We start from the raw sequence: 17,184 nt of genomic DNA on the forward strand, positions 1-17,184 counted from the left end.
TGCAGATACAGGTCTCCTTACAGATGTTGACTGACTCTCAAGTTTGCTTGCACATCACACCTATGCAGAATAGAAACCAAAGTCATAAAGGAAATATTGCCAATAGGACTTAACATAGGACAGACTGCAGCGATCAGGTGTGGGCCTGCACCAAACCCACTGTCTTGCATCTTACACTAATGACTCCTTTATATGCCACTTCCTCTCCATTTTCTGACACTTGTTCTGTCCTGATTCACCTTCCCTATCTTTGGCACATCCGCTGAATGTTCCATAAAAGTGATTGCACATATCCACAAGTCCCTGCAGGCATCCTGAAATAAGTTTATTCCTTCCCAGGAGACAAATGATGTTGTTTACCACTTCTTATCTGTTCTAAAGTTCTGGTTGAATCTCTTCAGGGCTATGCCTGAGTGGCTTCTTCCATGGCCCATCAGACAGTGACCTAACAGAGATAATAATGAAGACCAGAACTCTTATCTCCTGTTCATTAGGGCTTGGGTTTTGTTTGCATTTCCTGTCCTAGTCTCATCCTGAATGGCTATTATCCAAATACCATCACAAACCCAGTAGCTTTACATTCCCCATATCCTTGCAGTGTTACCCACTGTCCATCCCTGCTGTTTGTCCTTGCTTATTTTGAACAACAAATGGTTCATAAAGAATATGAATATTTTTTTCTAATTGTGCTGTTTATCAGCAATCAAAAAATGCAGTGCCCTTCACCTCAGAAAGAGAGAGGGAGACTACTTGATGTAGAAGTTCTGCTCTTGTGATATCAGGAATTTTCTTACTGCCTGTACATAAGGTGCAGGGTGTGCAGATGCCGTCCTGGTATCCTTACTGCTTGCCTCTTTATACATTAGCTCTTCTCCTAGCTTCCTAAGTGTTTTTTGACTTATAAATATTTGACTCTTTATCTGGTGCTGTTCCAGAAAATGGCGACTTCAAAAACCCGTCCTATTTTTTGACTGGACGTAATACTCTAAAACTGTAAGTCGTAAAACTTGTAAGATAAATTGTAAATGCCTGTAGACAATGATCTGAAAAAGACCCATTCTCATATTTCAGTTACATTTATGTGTTCAGCAAAATGCTGTCTTTTGCTACGATGTTGGATGACGAGTTTTAGTTGACGTATTGGTATTGCCAATGTCTAGTTAGAAGGAAAGGCAGAACAGCAGGGCCACACTTATTACATGCTACTGGACAAAATAATGCAGTCGCATGTGGAATATGTATTCAAAATCCTCAATACCCTTGTATATGTAGAATTTATATTTGTATCAGTTACTCTATGGTGAGTTAGTGCCACCTATTGTGTATGTATTCTGTATATTTTCATTTTATTCTTCTGGGTTTTTTGAATCTTTTCTAAATGTATAAAGATAAAGTCGAGGGTGGTTGTTAACTCCAACAGGCTCTAGTTTTAAGTTTTGTTTACCTCTGTTGGAATTTGCGTGATTGCCTACTTTCTGTGTTGCAGCTGCTCTTTTTTTCACGGCAAATATTATAACCAGGCAGTGAAGAAATTGGATATTCACTTTCATTAGTAACTGTCAAGATTTTGTAAGAACAACAGGTGGCAATTTAGAAGTTTCTGGAGCATCTTACTATAAAACTTAACTTTCCATCTTGCCATAGTTCAATGGCACAAACAGCTTGAAGGAAATACAAGCCCATCAAACCCTTGAATCCAGTGCACAGAGAAAATTCATACATAAGATTTGTATGGAGTTTGAATGGGTAACCAACTTTGCAGTTGCACAAGGCCTAAACCAGATGAAATATTATTTGTTATCCTAAAGGTGATTGTTGGCAGCTTTTTCTTTTTCTTACCTTTTTTTCAGGAAAAAAGGTCAATTTTTAACTCTTTAACAAGGTGGGCTACTCTGATGTTTCAGACATTTTGCCTCTTGTCACACTTAAATGTTTGACCAATTTCAGGCTGTCAATGTGATGTCATTTCAATGCATAGTAATTGCAGATATGTGTATTATGAAAATAATTCGATGTAAAAACTAATACTTTTTTTAATCTGTAATGCATTAAATAAAGTTTTTAGTTAATGCTCTTAGTACAAAAATGAAAGTTTATAGGATACTAGTGGTGTCACAATCCCATTTGAAAAGTTAGACTTATAATTTAGCTATGATTGTCTGCCCAAACTCAATAAATTCCCTGTGCAATGAGTAACATGTAGCATTGTCTTAAAACACAATTTCTATAAAAAACCTTTAAAAGAATTAATTTCAGTAGGTTCACTTTTGTCCTCAAACAATAATGTCAGTCCATTTGTTGTAACAGTGCACTTGCTAATCAATGATCCTGGTATATCCAAGCAGTTTCTTGTTTTTCATTGATGCATTATATACATAAACAAATGTCTGCGAGGTGCTAGCAAATTAGTTTTTAATGATCTCTTTTCCATCAACACGTAAAAAGCTTTTAAGTTACTGTTCTGTTGAAAGACAAGTTTCTGTGGGTAACTTTTATGTCCTGTTTAAAGGTAGCAGTTTTTATGTTCTGGTGCAGTACTAAAACACATTAAAGAGCAGTACTACCAAAAGCAGTGAATTAAAAATGTCTGCTTGCCGGTTTTTTAATGCTGGGGGAAGTTGACCATATTGTCTGGCAGTTTTCAGACATGGTCTATTCCAGCCTCTAAACAAAGAGGTCTCCACCAGTGCAGGGTGCTGGGGCTGTACTGGAACCTTCAGCACTGGGACTGTGGTGGCTGAGACACACACAAGGAATAGGGAATCAGTTAACTGAGCTGGACAGAAGCAGAAGTTAAAAACCAAAGACAAAAAATTCTCTCCCTTCCTACTGAAAACTTGCCTCAAAATGTAGTATTTTGGGGGAAGGGGACTTAAAAAATCACCAAAACCAGCCTATATTTTCAGCTTTTCCTTCTTTTCTCTGTGGAAGTCCATCTTTCCAGGAAACTGTTTGCAGGAAAATGGATTTTTCGGTGAAGATATCATATGAAAAATATTTGGCATCTTTGGCATGAACTGAGAAAAGCCCAATCCCACTGCATTTTACTGTTACATAACTTAAATATTTGAGATGTTAAAATACGATGAGTATTGTGAAAAGTCAGTTTCTTGTGTGAAGTGCAGCCAACATTACAGCAAATTTTATCTATCAGTTTAAAGCTTATAATTGATGTTTACATTTTTTGGTGTATGTTTCTGTAGGGCTGAATTAACTTGAGAATAGTCCTAGAGGGGGTTACATTGTTAGCTTAATTTTAAAAACAGTAGGGCGGTAACTGTTTATTTGAGAAACTATTTGATTCTCGTGGGGTTTTTTAAATTCTGTTTTAATGGAAATGTGAAAACTAGTCACAGTTTTTCAGAAGGAATCTTCAAATATTTATGACACTTTCTTAAATGAACACTCAAACATTTAGGGTACTAAATGGATCCTGTAAGATATACAAACTGCTAAATTAAATGTGATAATAGTACTGCGAAAAGTTTAACTCTAGTTAACTTTTAAAAATTTGTTACAGAGGAGATGCAAAGACCTCAGTGTTAGGATTTTACAGCAATGTGTGTGCCCTCCTATAAGTGCAGTCTGGAGTTCCTCAGCTGTAGGTAACAGGGCTTTACTGCCTTGTTTGCCACTCCCAGAGCTGGAAGCAACCTATCAAAGTTATCATTTGCCTCAGTGGACATTTCATGTGCAAAAAGTCTTAGGGCAGATGTTGCAGGATGCTGTGCATATTAAACAGGAATTAAAGAACTGGAAAAACTTACAGAAAAGAAATCTACTGAGAACCATTGAAAACAATTGTACTAATTCCAGTTTATGAAATCCTGGTGTCACAGATCACTGGATGCTGAGAAACAACCTGAAATATTGTTATATCTGTGTATTTGCTGTCAGACAGCATACTAAGCAGCTGTCTGACTTGATGCATCCTTTCTTTGGTCACATGTAAACACTGTAACATGGCAATGGTGAAGAACTGTTATCTTTCTAATCTAGTAGGTGTTTCAGTCTGTTTCTGATATGGTCCAGGCTTGTCAATAGTGAGATCTTTCTGTTGAAGTGCATTCCTGGCATCTCGGATTCTGTTGCGGTCAGGCTGAAGTCTTTGCATTTGGAGCTAGTATAAAACCTGTGCATGCTTGGAGCCGCTAAGAGCCTATGTAACTAAATTTAACTTGATTCAATGACAAGGCTAAAATTGTGCAGTATAGATCAAAGTGGAAACGTGGATTAAGGGAACCAAAATAAACTTTCAGTTTGTTGGAATACCAAACTGTATCTCTGGTTCTGCTATAGTTGTTAATATAACCTGAAGGTGCTCAAGTCAGCTCTCTATAAGTATAAATAAGCCTATTTCACTCTTTTTGATATTAGAAATAAAATAATAATGGAAAAAACCCCACACCCATGGTTGGATTTTTCCTTCATGGTAGGAGTTGTTTAAAACTGGACCGTTACCACACGAAGTATCAGAACATGTGGAGCATTCAATGAACTGTTTAAGAGGAAACATGAGTTTCTTTAGTGTCTAAAACACCCTTCTTCAAGTGAAGGAATCTGTAGCAAATGTAGTTACCATTGGATGAGACCATTCTGGCAAGGACAGGTGGCAGCCCTCAACCTTACACTACAGGTTAATAAAATTCTTATTGATAATTCAGAAGTTTTCCAAGCTGGTGAGTAAAGAAAAGGGATCAATCAAAAGGCAATTCTGAGTAAACTTGAACAGTTGTCAAAATATTTTATCGAAACAGTTGCTCTTCTAGAAACTTCTGTCTTAGCAAATTACACTGAGGTGTTTTGCATGGCATAGAACTAATCTTCTGTAATATTGTCTATCCATTTGTGTTTGCATATCCTTCTGCATAGCACTTTTTAGAGTGATATCATCTTCAGTGCTATGGTAAATGAAAATATGGTGGAAACCGACCAATATACTATTAATATTCTGGAAAACTCTTCAAACTGCTACCTGCAAAATGCTTGCTGAAGTAGCCAATAAAATGCAGCATGTTCCATTCTCTGTTGGAGAGCTTCAGGACAAAGCTAGAGAAAGGATCATGAAGAATTTGTTTCCTGAGCTCCCTTGAACTGACTCAGGATTTCTTGCACTGGGGGTAGTAGACTGATCCAGAAATAAATCTGGAGCATTTTTTGCACCATTCTATATGAAAGTTCTATACCATTCTATGACATGCTTTCCTGTCAGTCTTTTTTGGAGATCTTTTCCCCTTTTGAGGCCCTCCTGAGGGATCACCTAGGTAATTTCAGTTTATAAATTTGTGGTCGAGTCATCCTTTTCTTATCTCGAAGACAAATGAAGCAAAACCAAGCAACAATAGCAAGACCATGCAAGAAGTGATTTTTTTAAACAAGTGTACAATTTACTGTTGCAGAATCATTATGGTATTAATAGCAGAAGTGGGTGATGGCTTTCTTCTATTCCATAGTTATTAAAAAAGTTAACTCTTACGTTTACATCATCAGTTGTTTCTTTTAACTACTTGTAATCACAGTTTCTTGATCCACCGTATCATGTTCTGATTTTTTAAGCTCCTTCAAGATAATATAAGAAAAGTAGTAAAACCTTGCCGTGTTTTAAAAAATAACAGCGAATATTTGCAGTGTATTCATTCCTTAGAGACACTCTTATCAGAGCAGCTTCAAAGACAAGAGCCAAGTAAAGATTAATGTAAACACATACTAGAAACTTAATAAATTCCTATAAGAACAGACAATTCAACAAAGTTTGTGAATATAATTGAAACTGGTAATGGAAACAAGGCTGTAGATGGCCATTGCATTAGATGGCACTACCTTGATGATCTAACAAAATGTTGCAGCAAGGTCTCTGTTTTTTACATCTTTTTGTGCTGCTAAACTTTATCTCTCAAATGGACAAAAACATCTGATGGGTGTTCTGTCAAATAATTCAACTAAACTAGGTTGCTCAGACAGTGGTACTGAACTTGAATAATTTCAGAATACTTAAAAATAATAAAATATTGCCTGGTAATAGGTTAGTATAAAGATAATTTAAGAAGTATGTCAGAAGGATAGTTCAGCTGTACTCTGATTTTCTACTATGTTCCTGGAAGCTAACCTGGTTACTTGTATATGAGATACTTATTAGTCATTTCATAGCTTTTACCTACCCAAATCAGTTCTCTTCATAAGGATGGTTAGATGTCAGCTGAGGTAAGACACTTTTCGCTCTGCAGCTCTCCTCCTAAGGAAAACATCAGCACTAAACTATGTGCCAGGGAAGTGGATGTGAGTTCTTCAGAAAGCATCTACTGCTGGCTTTAACAGCTGGCCTGTGTCTTCAAAGGCAGCAACTACTGGGAATAGCATGTCCCTTTGCTGCTTATTTTGCATTTCTCAGTGTAACTCAGAAGAGCTGGGGGTGCAGGACAGCTTAATAAGTACAATTATCTAAGACAAGCAAGGCAGAGTGGAAGAAACTATAGAAAAGAACATGGCAGACAAATTATTTTGTCATGAGTTATTCAACATGTTGTAATTTGATGTGTTCATTGTAAAGGATCGTACTAATGTGTCACTACGTAAATATACTTTTGTCTGACATGGTCATGACTGATGATTGTTTTAGTTAAATCCTGCACTGTTTCTGGTGCTCATAATATTGAAAAACAAATTTGCTGTATTGAATACATTTCTGCTCTAATCAAAATGTAAATGGCTCTAAAGGGATCAAAGGTGGCGGAACAGTCCAGAGTAGGTGAGGTGTAAAATATATTTTGTAAAACTCAGGTCTGCCTTTCAGAGGTTAATTTATCCACTCTGTAAATGATAACAAAGGAAGAAAAGTTATTTTGTGATGTGGAGACTCCTACTTTATGCATGAGTTCTGTGTCTCATTCCTCAGGAAATTGTACTTCTACATGAGCTCTTAATCAGTGTGTTCTAGGCCTTTCTTTTTGATGCCGCTTTCATGAAGAATCCCATCACACCTCCTGGTGAAATTACAATGCTCTTCTACGTATATCTTTTGAGTAGGAAAAAACGTTTGAAAGTTATTTTGGTTAAGTACTAATTTTTTTCTTTTCCTTAAATAATTTCTCATGTCTTTTGTCATATTTGTCAGTGTTAATAACAGGTAAAAGCTTTGGTAGGGAAAATTTACAGTGGCAGTTTTATATGTATTTTTACAGCTGTTGTTATTCTTGAAGCTGTAGCAAAATGTAGAACAAACTCCCTTACCCAAATTCTGCCATTTTTCTTTGCAGTAGTAGTGGAACATTTTTGCTGAATTTTTTGGTCCTAGGCTGCTCTCTGCAATATCACATTTCAATACTAACCATTTATAAGCACAGTTATAGCTGTGTTTGTACTGATTTTGATATGAATATAGAGAACAGGATTCAGATTAGCTTTATTATAGAAGCAACTGGCTGTGTATACTAGAAAAGCTGTATTAGAAAAAGCCTGCAAAAATACTTTTCTGCTCCCATTCCCCCCTCTCCCTGAATAAGATCGATGTTCTCTCAGATTAGCAGTATACCTTGAGGGATTTCTGAGTGATTACAAGTAAGGTGTTCTTTAGGACATTTGCTAGTGTAGGCAGATATTTGAAAAAAGAATAGGTACCTGACAAAAATCAGGTACCTACCAAGGTAATGGCATACAGTTTAAGGAGCAGCAGACAGATTTTTTTTTTCCCATGGAATGTTCAAAATTCTTGCTGTCCTGAGGGAAATGTTAAGAGAACAATGCCCTTGAGTAACCTTGGTGATTATGTGTGGCAAGCTTAAAAACACAATAATGATCAGAAACTAGTGATCTAGTTCCAACTGTTCCAACATAGCATGAGAAACAGGGTTGTGAAAGGCAAGTCTTACAGAAGATTTTCTACTCCAACTTCTAGGTGGTGGATACTATGTTACATTTGGCAAAAGGGTGCTTCAGAAATTAAAGGTGCATTTTTCTTACAGCATGGGAAGTATATCATGAGCAGCAGGCCTTAACTAATTTTCATTGCAGGGAATTTGTTTGGTATGGAGAATTTAATGTGCCTTGTATCCAGTAGATCCCAAAGGTCCATCTTGGAGCCAGCTGGCACTGCTCTGTTGGACACAGGGCAAGCTTCTAGCAGCTTCTTGGATAAGCCACTCCTATAGCTCCCCCCACTACCAAAACCTGGCCATGAAAACCCAATACATATTGGAAAGTCAATGATGAGAGCGTCTACTGGAAACTTGCTCTCTGCTGCCTCCTTGCTTTGAACTTGTAATATATATATATGAGTTTTTCATCATAAGCATGCCATGTTAGGTATCCTATCATGTGGGATACTTTATTTGGACACTACCTGAATCAGGAATTCCTTTGCAGTGGAAGTAATGATAAGCTAAAGAATGGAAAAGGTTGGCAGATGAGGCAACTAACTGTGTTACAACAGAAGCTGAACCAAAGCCCAAAAAAGAGTACTAAACTCTGGAAAGGTTCTTCAGCGGGTGGACTAAAGAAATTTTGAGCTGCTCTTGTGTCACATGAAATGGGATAAATCTGAGACAAATGCTGTAATTAGACTACAGTTGTGAGTCAGTACACACAGTGTGGATCACCTACTGCAAGTCTTATGAGATGCAAAAAGCACAGAAAGCAGTTCTGAGATCAGTTGTGCAAGGTTACTAGAAGAGGGGAAAAAAGAGGGTGTGAAAGTGTGATCTGATTTGGAAACAGGTAGATAAATGCTGATCCTGGAATTGGTTTGAGGAAACCAAATAGTCTCAGTGAATTCAAGCAGAAGTGTCTAAAAATCTGAATCTGGTCAAGGCTATATCAAGTTGAGCATAGTTCCCGTGTTTAACAATCCTCAATTTTTTTTTTTTTTAAATACTTATATCCTAATCAGAGTTTTCCATTTTCTTACTTGTGTCAGTTTTCTGCAGCCTTGTCTCTACCATCCCATTAAGTACAGAGAACAGCAGTCCTTACGCTTGATAACAAGTATAAAAAATGCAAAGAATAAAATTACATTATCAACACTTTAAAGTTTGTTTTGTATATGTAAGCCTTTTTAGAAGCTTCAAATCTGGCCATGCTGAAGAAATGACTGTTTGCATTGTAGTCAAGTGCTTACACTATTTATACAGCATTTGTATTTTCTGCAGAATGTTTTTAACTTACTCTGATGCAAATAGAGAAAGTTAAAATGATTTTATGCAATTGAATTTATTTTTAAATCTGCGCTTTAAAAATATATCTATTAAATGCTGCCTTCAAAGTGATGTTTAACACAAATTATGAGACTTCAATAGTTATTCAGGGCTATTAGCACTGGTTTTGCAGACACAGAGTGCCCATAGTGTGGTCTCTCAGTTCCACGAAAAAGGACTTTTAAGAGAACCGCTGGTAACTGACTTCTGCAGGATGCTCTCTGAGTGTAGTGCCTGATAAATGTGGCATGAAGAATTGATTTTATGAGCCATGAGTCCCAGAGTTAGCGTGTTATCAGGACTGCTAATAGCCTAATCTGAGTTTGAGATACCCATTATCATAAGTTGCTGTTAGTCCTGAATTCCCATCAGAGCTATCTTGTCAGACCAGACTTCCATAATGATGTCTTTTATTTGTAGCAACGATATTTTTGTTTTGATATATGTACCACTATCAGACCCTTTAATGATTTTTTTTTTTTAAATTGAAAGGGTACATCAGAGACTTTAAAAATGCTAAGAATTCTGGGTCTCATTAAATAAAATGCTTATCTTGCATATTTGGTAGGGCCATTTAGCATGTTTAACTGCTTTGCTCTCCCTGGGCACTGTGCTGCAGCCTTGGTTATAAAGGGGTGGGATGTGAATGGGGCATTGAGATTATTGCAGGATATGTACAGGCTAGCTTAGTTAAAAAAATCTTAGTTAAAAAAAAAGAAGAAGAAGAAATCTGAACTGTAAATTACATAGTATGGGAAATTTTTATGCTTCAGAAATTTGTCTTGCCAGAGTTAGGAAAGAATAAGAGTGAGAAAGATATCTGAGAATAAAACGTGAAAATATGAAAAGGGGTATTATGGAGGGTGTTTTATGATGGGCTTTGTTTTGGCCTTTTTTAAGGAACTTTACTGCTTTGGGAAAAAAATTGAGTATTTGCAGTTGTGAAAGTGAGTATACACACAGTGAGTATACACACTGTCTTCAAAACAGCTGTGTGTGTATTTGTTCAGCCTTACATATACTCTGTTTGACTTTTCGATAAAATGTAAAATTTATTTGAAAACAGTAATAAACTAAACATATGTTTCATAAGTTACTGTCAGCAAACAAAGTTCTAAAGCCATGGGATTTTTTTTTTTTTGCATATTTAAAAGGCTGATAATCTAATTGTAAAGCTAAAATACAGGGGATTAGATTGCAGAATAAAATTCCCCCTTCTGTAACACACTGTGACTTCCAGTGCACTGTCAAACTGTTTACTGGACACAAACTGCTTGATTTTTTTTAAACTAATGTACAGGGAAAACAAAAATGGTTTCAAAATTATAGCAACCCCCCACCCCCCAAAAACCTACCCGTAGTAGTAGAAAGAGTATTCAGATTTTTCTCATTTTGATTTTTCCTTCCTTTGACAGTGACTTGTTATCTTCCAATTATGTGGAGATTCACTATGAAGATGGAAAACCAAAGTTTTCTAAGGTATTGTGTTCTTAAATTGCATCATAATGGTGTTTTTGAGAGAACAGTGCCAATAAAATGTTTAAAAAAAAAGTTTTGCAAAACTTAAACCCACCAAAATTCTTTTTCCACACATACAAGGTAACTGTGATCTCATTTTGTAAGGATATCTCAGTAATCCAAGAGGAATTGTACAAAGAAGAAAAGCTGTGTTTTGGGCTGAGGGGTAGGCATTCGTAGGTGGTAGTAGTGAAGATGATCCAGTTACTGCCAGAACAATTACATCTTGTAAAATGTAGGAGGTGGAGCGTTTGAAGCCACCATCAGATTAATCTTCATTAATTATTCACATGTCCTTAGCACAAAGTGCAAGGAGAAGGGATAATGGTAATGTAAGACATTCAAACAAACAAAAAAACTGGCAGTGACTTTTCTTTGCAAGAATTGTACAGTTGTGAAACAGAAAATGAAAGACTTAACTGAAACCTTAACCTCTGGAGTTATTACAAAATCAGCATATTGCTTGATATCCAATTAATTAAGTTTGTCAAACAAGCTACCAAATTGAATTCAGTGCCATAGGCTATTAATCCAAGGGCAGATTAAAGTTATGCAAGATAGTTCAGCCCTAAGGGAACCGCATCAGTCTTTTTGTTTGTTTTAGTAACAAAATGAGGGCTGGTATGATCCTAGGAAGGTTAAAAACTACATTTTCCGGGAATTACTTTTTTCGTATTTGGTATGAATATTGTGAACTTATTATGTGTGAAATATATCTCTATTTAGAGTGGAGGCAGGCAAACATTCCAGTTGCATTTATGCATTCATGCATTCAGAAAGTCAGGACTGTTGTTTGTCCAAGTATTAGATATCTAGTTTATTATTTTGCCCTTGTTATGGAGAATCTCAAATAAAATAATACATTGCAGAATTAAACAATTATATTGCAATGTAATTATTGAAATTGTTTTCTTCCACTGTAAAGGAAAAATAATTTCGTGTAACATACAAAGGAAGGTGTTTCATTAAGACTCAGCGCTCTGCAGAATAGGCAAAAATGCTAAATGATGCAAGAAGACAATTCCCATTGGCACTTAGACAAGCTCATGCAATTGTCAGCTGCAGCACTAGTATTGAGCACTGCGGTTGCTGAATCATGAATCTGAATGGAAAATTATATTAGAACTTCAGACTCAGCAAATGGGCTACCTTTGCATGCTGCAGTAACTTGATCCAAACTTCCTAAGGGATGTTTTCTGAGTTGTGTTATTTAGAAGCAGTAATAGAGCTCCTGAGATCACATTATTAATCCATAAAAGGCTTTGTTATGGGTTCAAAAAATATACACGCAATTTGTGTAGGAGGACTGTATCCTGGTCTTTTGCAGTATCTTATAATACTTTTTAGACCTAAGTAGGTACAAGATTGTTTTTTTCCCCAGTGTGGATTTAAAGAAGAGAGATCTTAATGAAAAGTGATGTATTTTATAGAAAGGGGTAGTTTATTACAAGAATGACTGAAGAACAGACAACAATTTCTTTACTCAGATGATCATCTTGAAAAAAAAAAATCTTCTGTGAGAGAGATGATCACATTTTAGCTGTTAAAAAGCATGGTTTATGCATTCTCACTATGGAAAGGTAAACACGTAGTGATTACTTTCTGTATAGTACTTTGATTTAGTTATGCACACTAGCCTGTTAGGAATTTTATTCAGAATCTGAATAACTGATTAAATAAGATGCAAAGTGGAAGTAATGCTGTGCATAGATAGACAAACAGCATTTACATTTTTGATACCTTCTTGAGTTATAATTGCATAAGGAATGGGTTCAGTATGCTTGTTGGAGTTCAGATGACATGACACCAGAATTAAGAATATTTTTATGATGAATGGTAGGTTTTTCTAACAATGTGTGAAAGAACCACACTTACGGGTTTTTAATAAAAGTTTTTGAGAATACTTTTTATCTTTAATTTAGCTGGGTTTATTGTGATAGATAGTAAAGATATTACTTAAATCAACTAAATGGGTATTGTTAGTGTTAGATCTTTTTTTGCCTTGGTTTTAAGTAACAGACATTAAATCAGGGTAATTTTTTGTGTGTGACTGTTTGTTTTTAAACGTTGTTAGGGGGGAGAGCATTGTTACTACCACGGAAATATCAGAGGTATCAAGGATTCCAAAGTTGCTCTTTCGACTTGTAATGGACTTCAGTAAGTGCATGTTCTCATTTTTCAAGCAAAACTATAACTACTTATGACTCTTGAATATTATCACTTAATATGTGAGGAACTGAAACTCTACAGGCCTAAAGATTTTGATGTTTTGGAATGCCAGTACCAGCTAAGCCAAACTGCTAGCATTTTTTTTCTAATATCGTTGGAGTTAACATTTTGATGCTGTCTTATAAAACCTTTGAATATGGTAAGTGCAAATAAATATTTCCCCAGATAACTTATTATGGTGAAGGATAAGCAAGAATTGTACTTTAGAAGTTTGCATGGTCAGTATTCACATATGATTCTGTCAGCCAACAGAAAAATTGATCTTTTTGTTAAATTATACAAAGAAAAAAATGTGGGAAATTGGTCCTTACTAGAACTAGTTACTGTTAAGTGCAACTCAGCTGTTGATTATATTCTGCATGGCAATGTGGATCTTAGTACTTCCTCTTTCCAAGGTCAAACCTTTACTCTTTTTGGTACTTTATCATTGCATTGCCATTACATTTAGTGTTGGTTCATTAAAATGTGCGTCATATTTTAAAAAAAATATATACTTAGCTTTAACTACATGTGGTGGTAATGAACATATATGGAATTTATTTTAATATTGGTCAGTTTTTCAGCCCTAAATTTGCTTTTGTCTCATCAAAATTCATATCCTGGAGTCAAACTAATTGCCATGTAATCCTAAATCTCACTTCTTTTTCTCCATGTTCTAGTGGCATGTTTGAAGATAGTACTTATTTGTACTTGATAGAACCGATGGAACTGACCCACAGTGAAGTAAGTTTATTTTTATCTAATTTGTTTGGTTTGGGAGAGTGCTCAAGGAATAACAAATGAAAATATTAGAACAAATCGATAAATGAATGTCTCATGTGTTCATATGAAAACCAAAAGTATTTTAAAACACTTGATTGGAATTTATTTAGGCAGGAAATTTGTAAGTATGATTTACCTATGATTTTTCTCTCCTTTAATTTTTTGTTTCTTACTTATTGTTGATTATTTAGATGCTGGGAATAGACTAATAAGACTGTTTCTTTAGCTCATGGTTATGGACTGTCTAAAAGTGTTTATCAATTTGCTCTAGTACTTGAACTGAAGTATTTATAAATTTGTAGAAGGGATCTCTGGAACTCATTTATACATTCCTCTCTAGACAGTTGCATCAGGTTGCTCTTGACCTACCATGTTTCCACAAGGAACTTAATTAAGTAGATAATTCTATGTGGGTATCTTACACTTTGTATGTGTTATCTCAGTGGTCACTGTATAGCTTAAATGATTCTGATATAGCATATTCAAATACATGACTATGCTGGATCAGCATGTAGGACTGCATTTATGCAAATATCTTGCTATTATTATTTTTGTATTTCATATTAAATATTATAATACAACTCTTCTTAAAAATTTAGCTGTTAGAGCTGACACAGTTTCATAGACAGTAGTAAAACTAGGTAGATTTCTACCTCTTGAATGATTCAAATATTTGAGTTATTTTCAGTGAAATGATTCTGCAACATTAAGACAGAGAATTCTTAAGGTTTTTATCCTTCTTGGTCTGTAGAATGTATTCCAGATGCTGTAGCACAGCTCTTAAGCTCGTCTCGCTCTATTACATACCAGTATATGACAAATAATTAACTCTGCAGAACCAGTTTTAGTGCTTGTAATGCTGAACTTACAGTCCAAATAAAGATCTGCAAAAATCATTGGCTGATACTGTCAAATAAACTGGACCAACATTTGGAGGAATCAGTATCAATTGGATGTTCAATTATTGGACTATAAATGAAACTTTAGAGACACAGGAAAATATTACATCCTAAAAAACTTCTCTGTCTCCCCAGGAGCAACATTCCATTCCATATGTCTATGTTTGCTGTAGCACACGTTCATAAAGATTTTAATCATGGAGATTGTATTTATACAGCAGTATCCATATAGTAGGAAGAAGAGAATTTGACTAAACTGTTTTCTTGCTTGGGTGAACAAACGAAACCAGTATCTCTCTCTCAGTGTGGTATTTCAGTAAAACTTTTTAAGTGTAGGAGAAGTTCTGGTTATGAAAGTGAGATACCATTTGCCAACTCTGTCGAGGATTCATGTTGAATTCTAGATGATAAGAAGACAGATGAGATGCATATTTTTCTCAAAACTACTGAAAATAAAATAATACAGCTACAGAGAGCTTTCAGAGGCTCATTTTTTGACTGCACTATGCAAAATATATATCTTGGACACAGCCTTCAGTGTGTAGTTTATTCAGCTTGATTAATGTTAATTATAGTAGATACTATATAAAACTCCCTCTCTTCCCCCCAAAATTCAGCGAAAATATGCAGTATTGTCCTTCAATGAGTTATGTATTTCTTAGGAAAGTTACAGAACAGTTGCATCCTGCCCTTTGAAAAGAATTGCTTGTTTTGGCAGGCTCTGCAAAGGAGGTGTTATGGAAGAAAAGAGTTGTTTTCTAGAGTAGATACTCAAATGTAATAATTTGGGGTATGTCAGACTTTTAAAGAAAATATGCATTAAAGGCGGTAACCTTTTTAAGTGTTGTACACACCAATAAAACAGGGTGAAATAGTCCTTTTAAGGATAGCATATTGATTGGTTTCTTGCATTTTGCTGCAATTAGATAGGATTTTTTCGTAAATAGTAATAACTTGCTTTTCATCTGTGGCAGGAAGATTTCAAACAGATATAGACTTTCTAATTTGATTTATTGGAATAAATGATCTGTGTTCTCTAACAGTAAGGCTTTTAAGGGGCTTTTTTCAGGTAATCTCAAAGACATTTGTGATACTTCAGTTTCGTAGGCCAGTAAATGTGCTGAAGCAGAGAGGCTCCATGATTTGCTCAGGATTGCAAATAGATTGCTTCAAATTAGTACTATCCCAAATTGATACCGTGATTGCTTGCATTTTATTGAAAAAACAATAAAAATGATAAATGCTGAAAGAAATGCCACATCTTTCACTTGACATTATTAATTAGAAGAAAATTTCACATATTTTTCTTATCAGGAAAGTAAAAGTAGGCCACATATCATCCAAAGAACTTACGGAACACAAGCCTCCAAGCAGTTGCAGGACCTTGGTATGTTTTTGCTTATGTTATGAGTTTTTCAATATGGGAAATAATCGTATATATAACTTGAAAAATTTGAAAATTAGGCTAACAGGGTACATAAACTTGCTGATTATTTACAAAAGCTTGAAAAATAGATCCTAACCTGACTTTTTCCACAATTATTGCAATGGAATTTAGATTTTTCAATAAGCAGCTGAAAGATTTTCATCCATCAAGACCTGTATTTAGGTTTCTTCTGCAAATCACTAAATTTATTCAGTGATATTAATGCTTTTGAGGACAGAAGATGGAAGAAAACATATATATATTCTAAGCCCAGGTTATGATCTCTTTATCTCTCCTTGCATGCTTTCTAAAGATTTCTAAATTACTTGAGTTTTGATATGAGATATATATTTAAAAAAATGAACCTTTCAATAGCAAAGATGGTTCTCATTTTGATGATGTACTTTAGGTTTGCTCAGTGTACTTAAGTAGTTTAAAATAATGCCATGAAATTCTTAAATTGTAATTTGTACAGAGACTGACTCTAGTTCTGAATGGCCCTTTCTGTCTGAACTTCAGTGGCTGAGGAGAAAGAGAAGAAAGAGAGCAGTGAGTAAAAGCGTGACCCTGAGTTAAGACCATTTATAAAACCAAACCCACTAATTTTTGTGGTTTTTAATGTCAAGAGAACATAGGCTTTAGGAAACTAATATTTTTAATACCTTAATGTTGTCACATAATACAATTATCAAGTGAGAAAATAAAATCGTTCTTTAAAATTAGAATATTTGGAAAATAGTTGGTAAACTTTCTAAAGTGACAACAATACATCAATTCAGGGGAAATTTAGTAGTGAGAATGAGTTTAGAATTTTAAATTTTGGGTCTGCTTGAGGGTAAAGAATAATTTTGAATGAACTTTTGCCTACTTTGTGGATATCTGACTTTGTTGTCATTTGGCTCATTAAGTAGCACAGTTAAATCAAAAGTCCAAACAAGGACACCCAGAACTGGATTATTCAGAGAACATAAGTGGGCAGTCCTCATGAACTTCACGTGCATATGCGTCAGTTAGGGGAATAATTGAGTTAAGGAACATTAATCTGTATTTCTTCACTGAGTTGCACAATCCACACCATATTTTTGAGGGTGCATCTGTTTTTAGTAACTTCCTTCCTCGTTAAATCCGTGATGAATAGTACATAATGAAAAGAGGATGGAAGAAG

At 35.2% G+C, this 17,184-nt stretch overlaps 1 protein-coding gene across 5 annotated transcripts in view; it reads left to right on the forward strand.

Annotated features, from left to right (window-relative positions):
* The window catches only part of ADAM23 (ADAM metallopeptidase domain 23), a 72,017-nt gene that overhangs the window by 12,389 nt on the left and 42,444 nt on the right, over positions 1 to 17,184 (forward strand). For all 5 annotated transcript variants that reach the window (XM_027731449.2, XM_027731445.2, XM_039389609.1 and 2 more), the window contains exons 4-8: positions 10,601 to 10,664; positions 12,778 to 12,860; positions 13,592 to 13,655; positions 15,908 to 15,980; positions 16,495 to 16,568. In XM_027731449.2, coding sequence (XP_027587250.1) covers positions 10,601 to 10,664; positions 12,778 to 12,860; positions 13,592 to 13,655; positions 15,908 to 15,980; positions 16,495 to 16,568 — 358 coding nt within the window. The remainder of the gene's footprint in view (positions 1 to 10,600; positions 10,665 to 12,777; positions 12,861 to 13,591; positions 13,656 to 15,907; positions 15,981 to 16,494; positions 16,569 to 17,184) is intronic.

Source organism: Pipra filicauda, unplaced genomic scaffold (genome assembly GCF_003945595.2).
Source record: "Pipra filicauda isolate LSUMZ 115617 unplaced genomic scaffold, ASM394559v2 scaffold74_size2892960_pilon, whole genome shotgun sequence".
Taxonomy (NCBI): Eukaryota; Metazoa; Chordata; class Aves; order Passeriformes; family Pipridae; genus Pipra; species Pipra filicauda.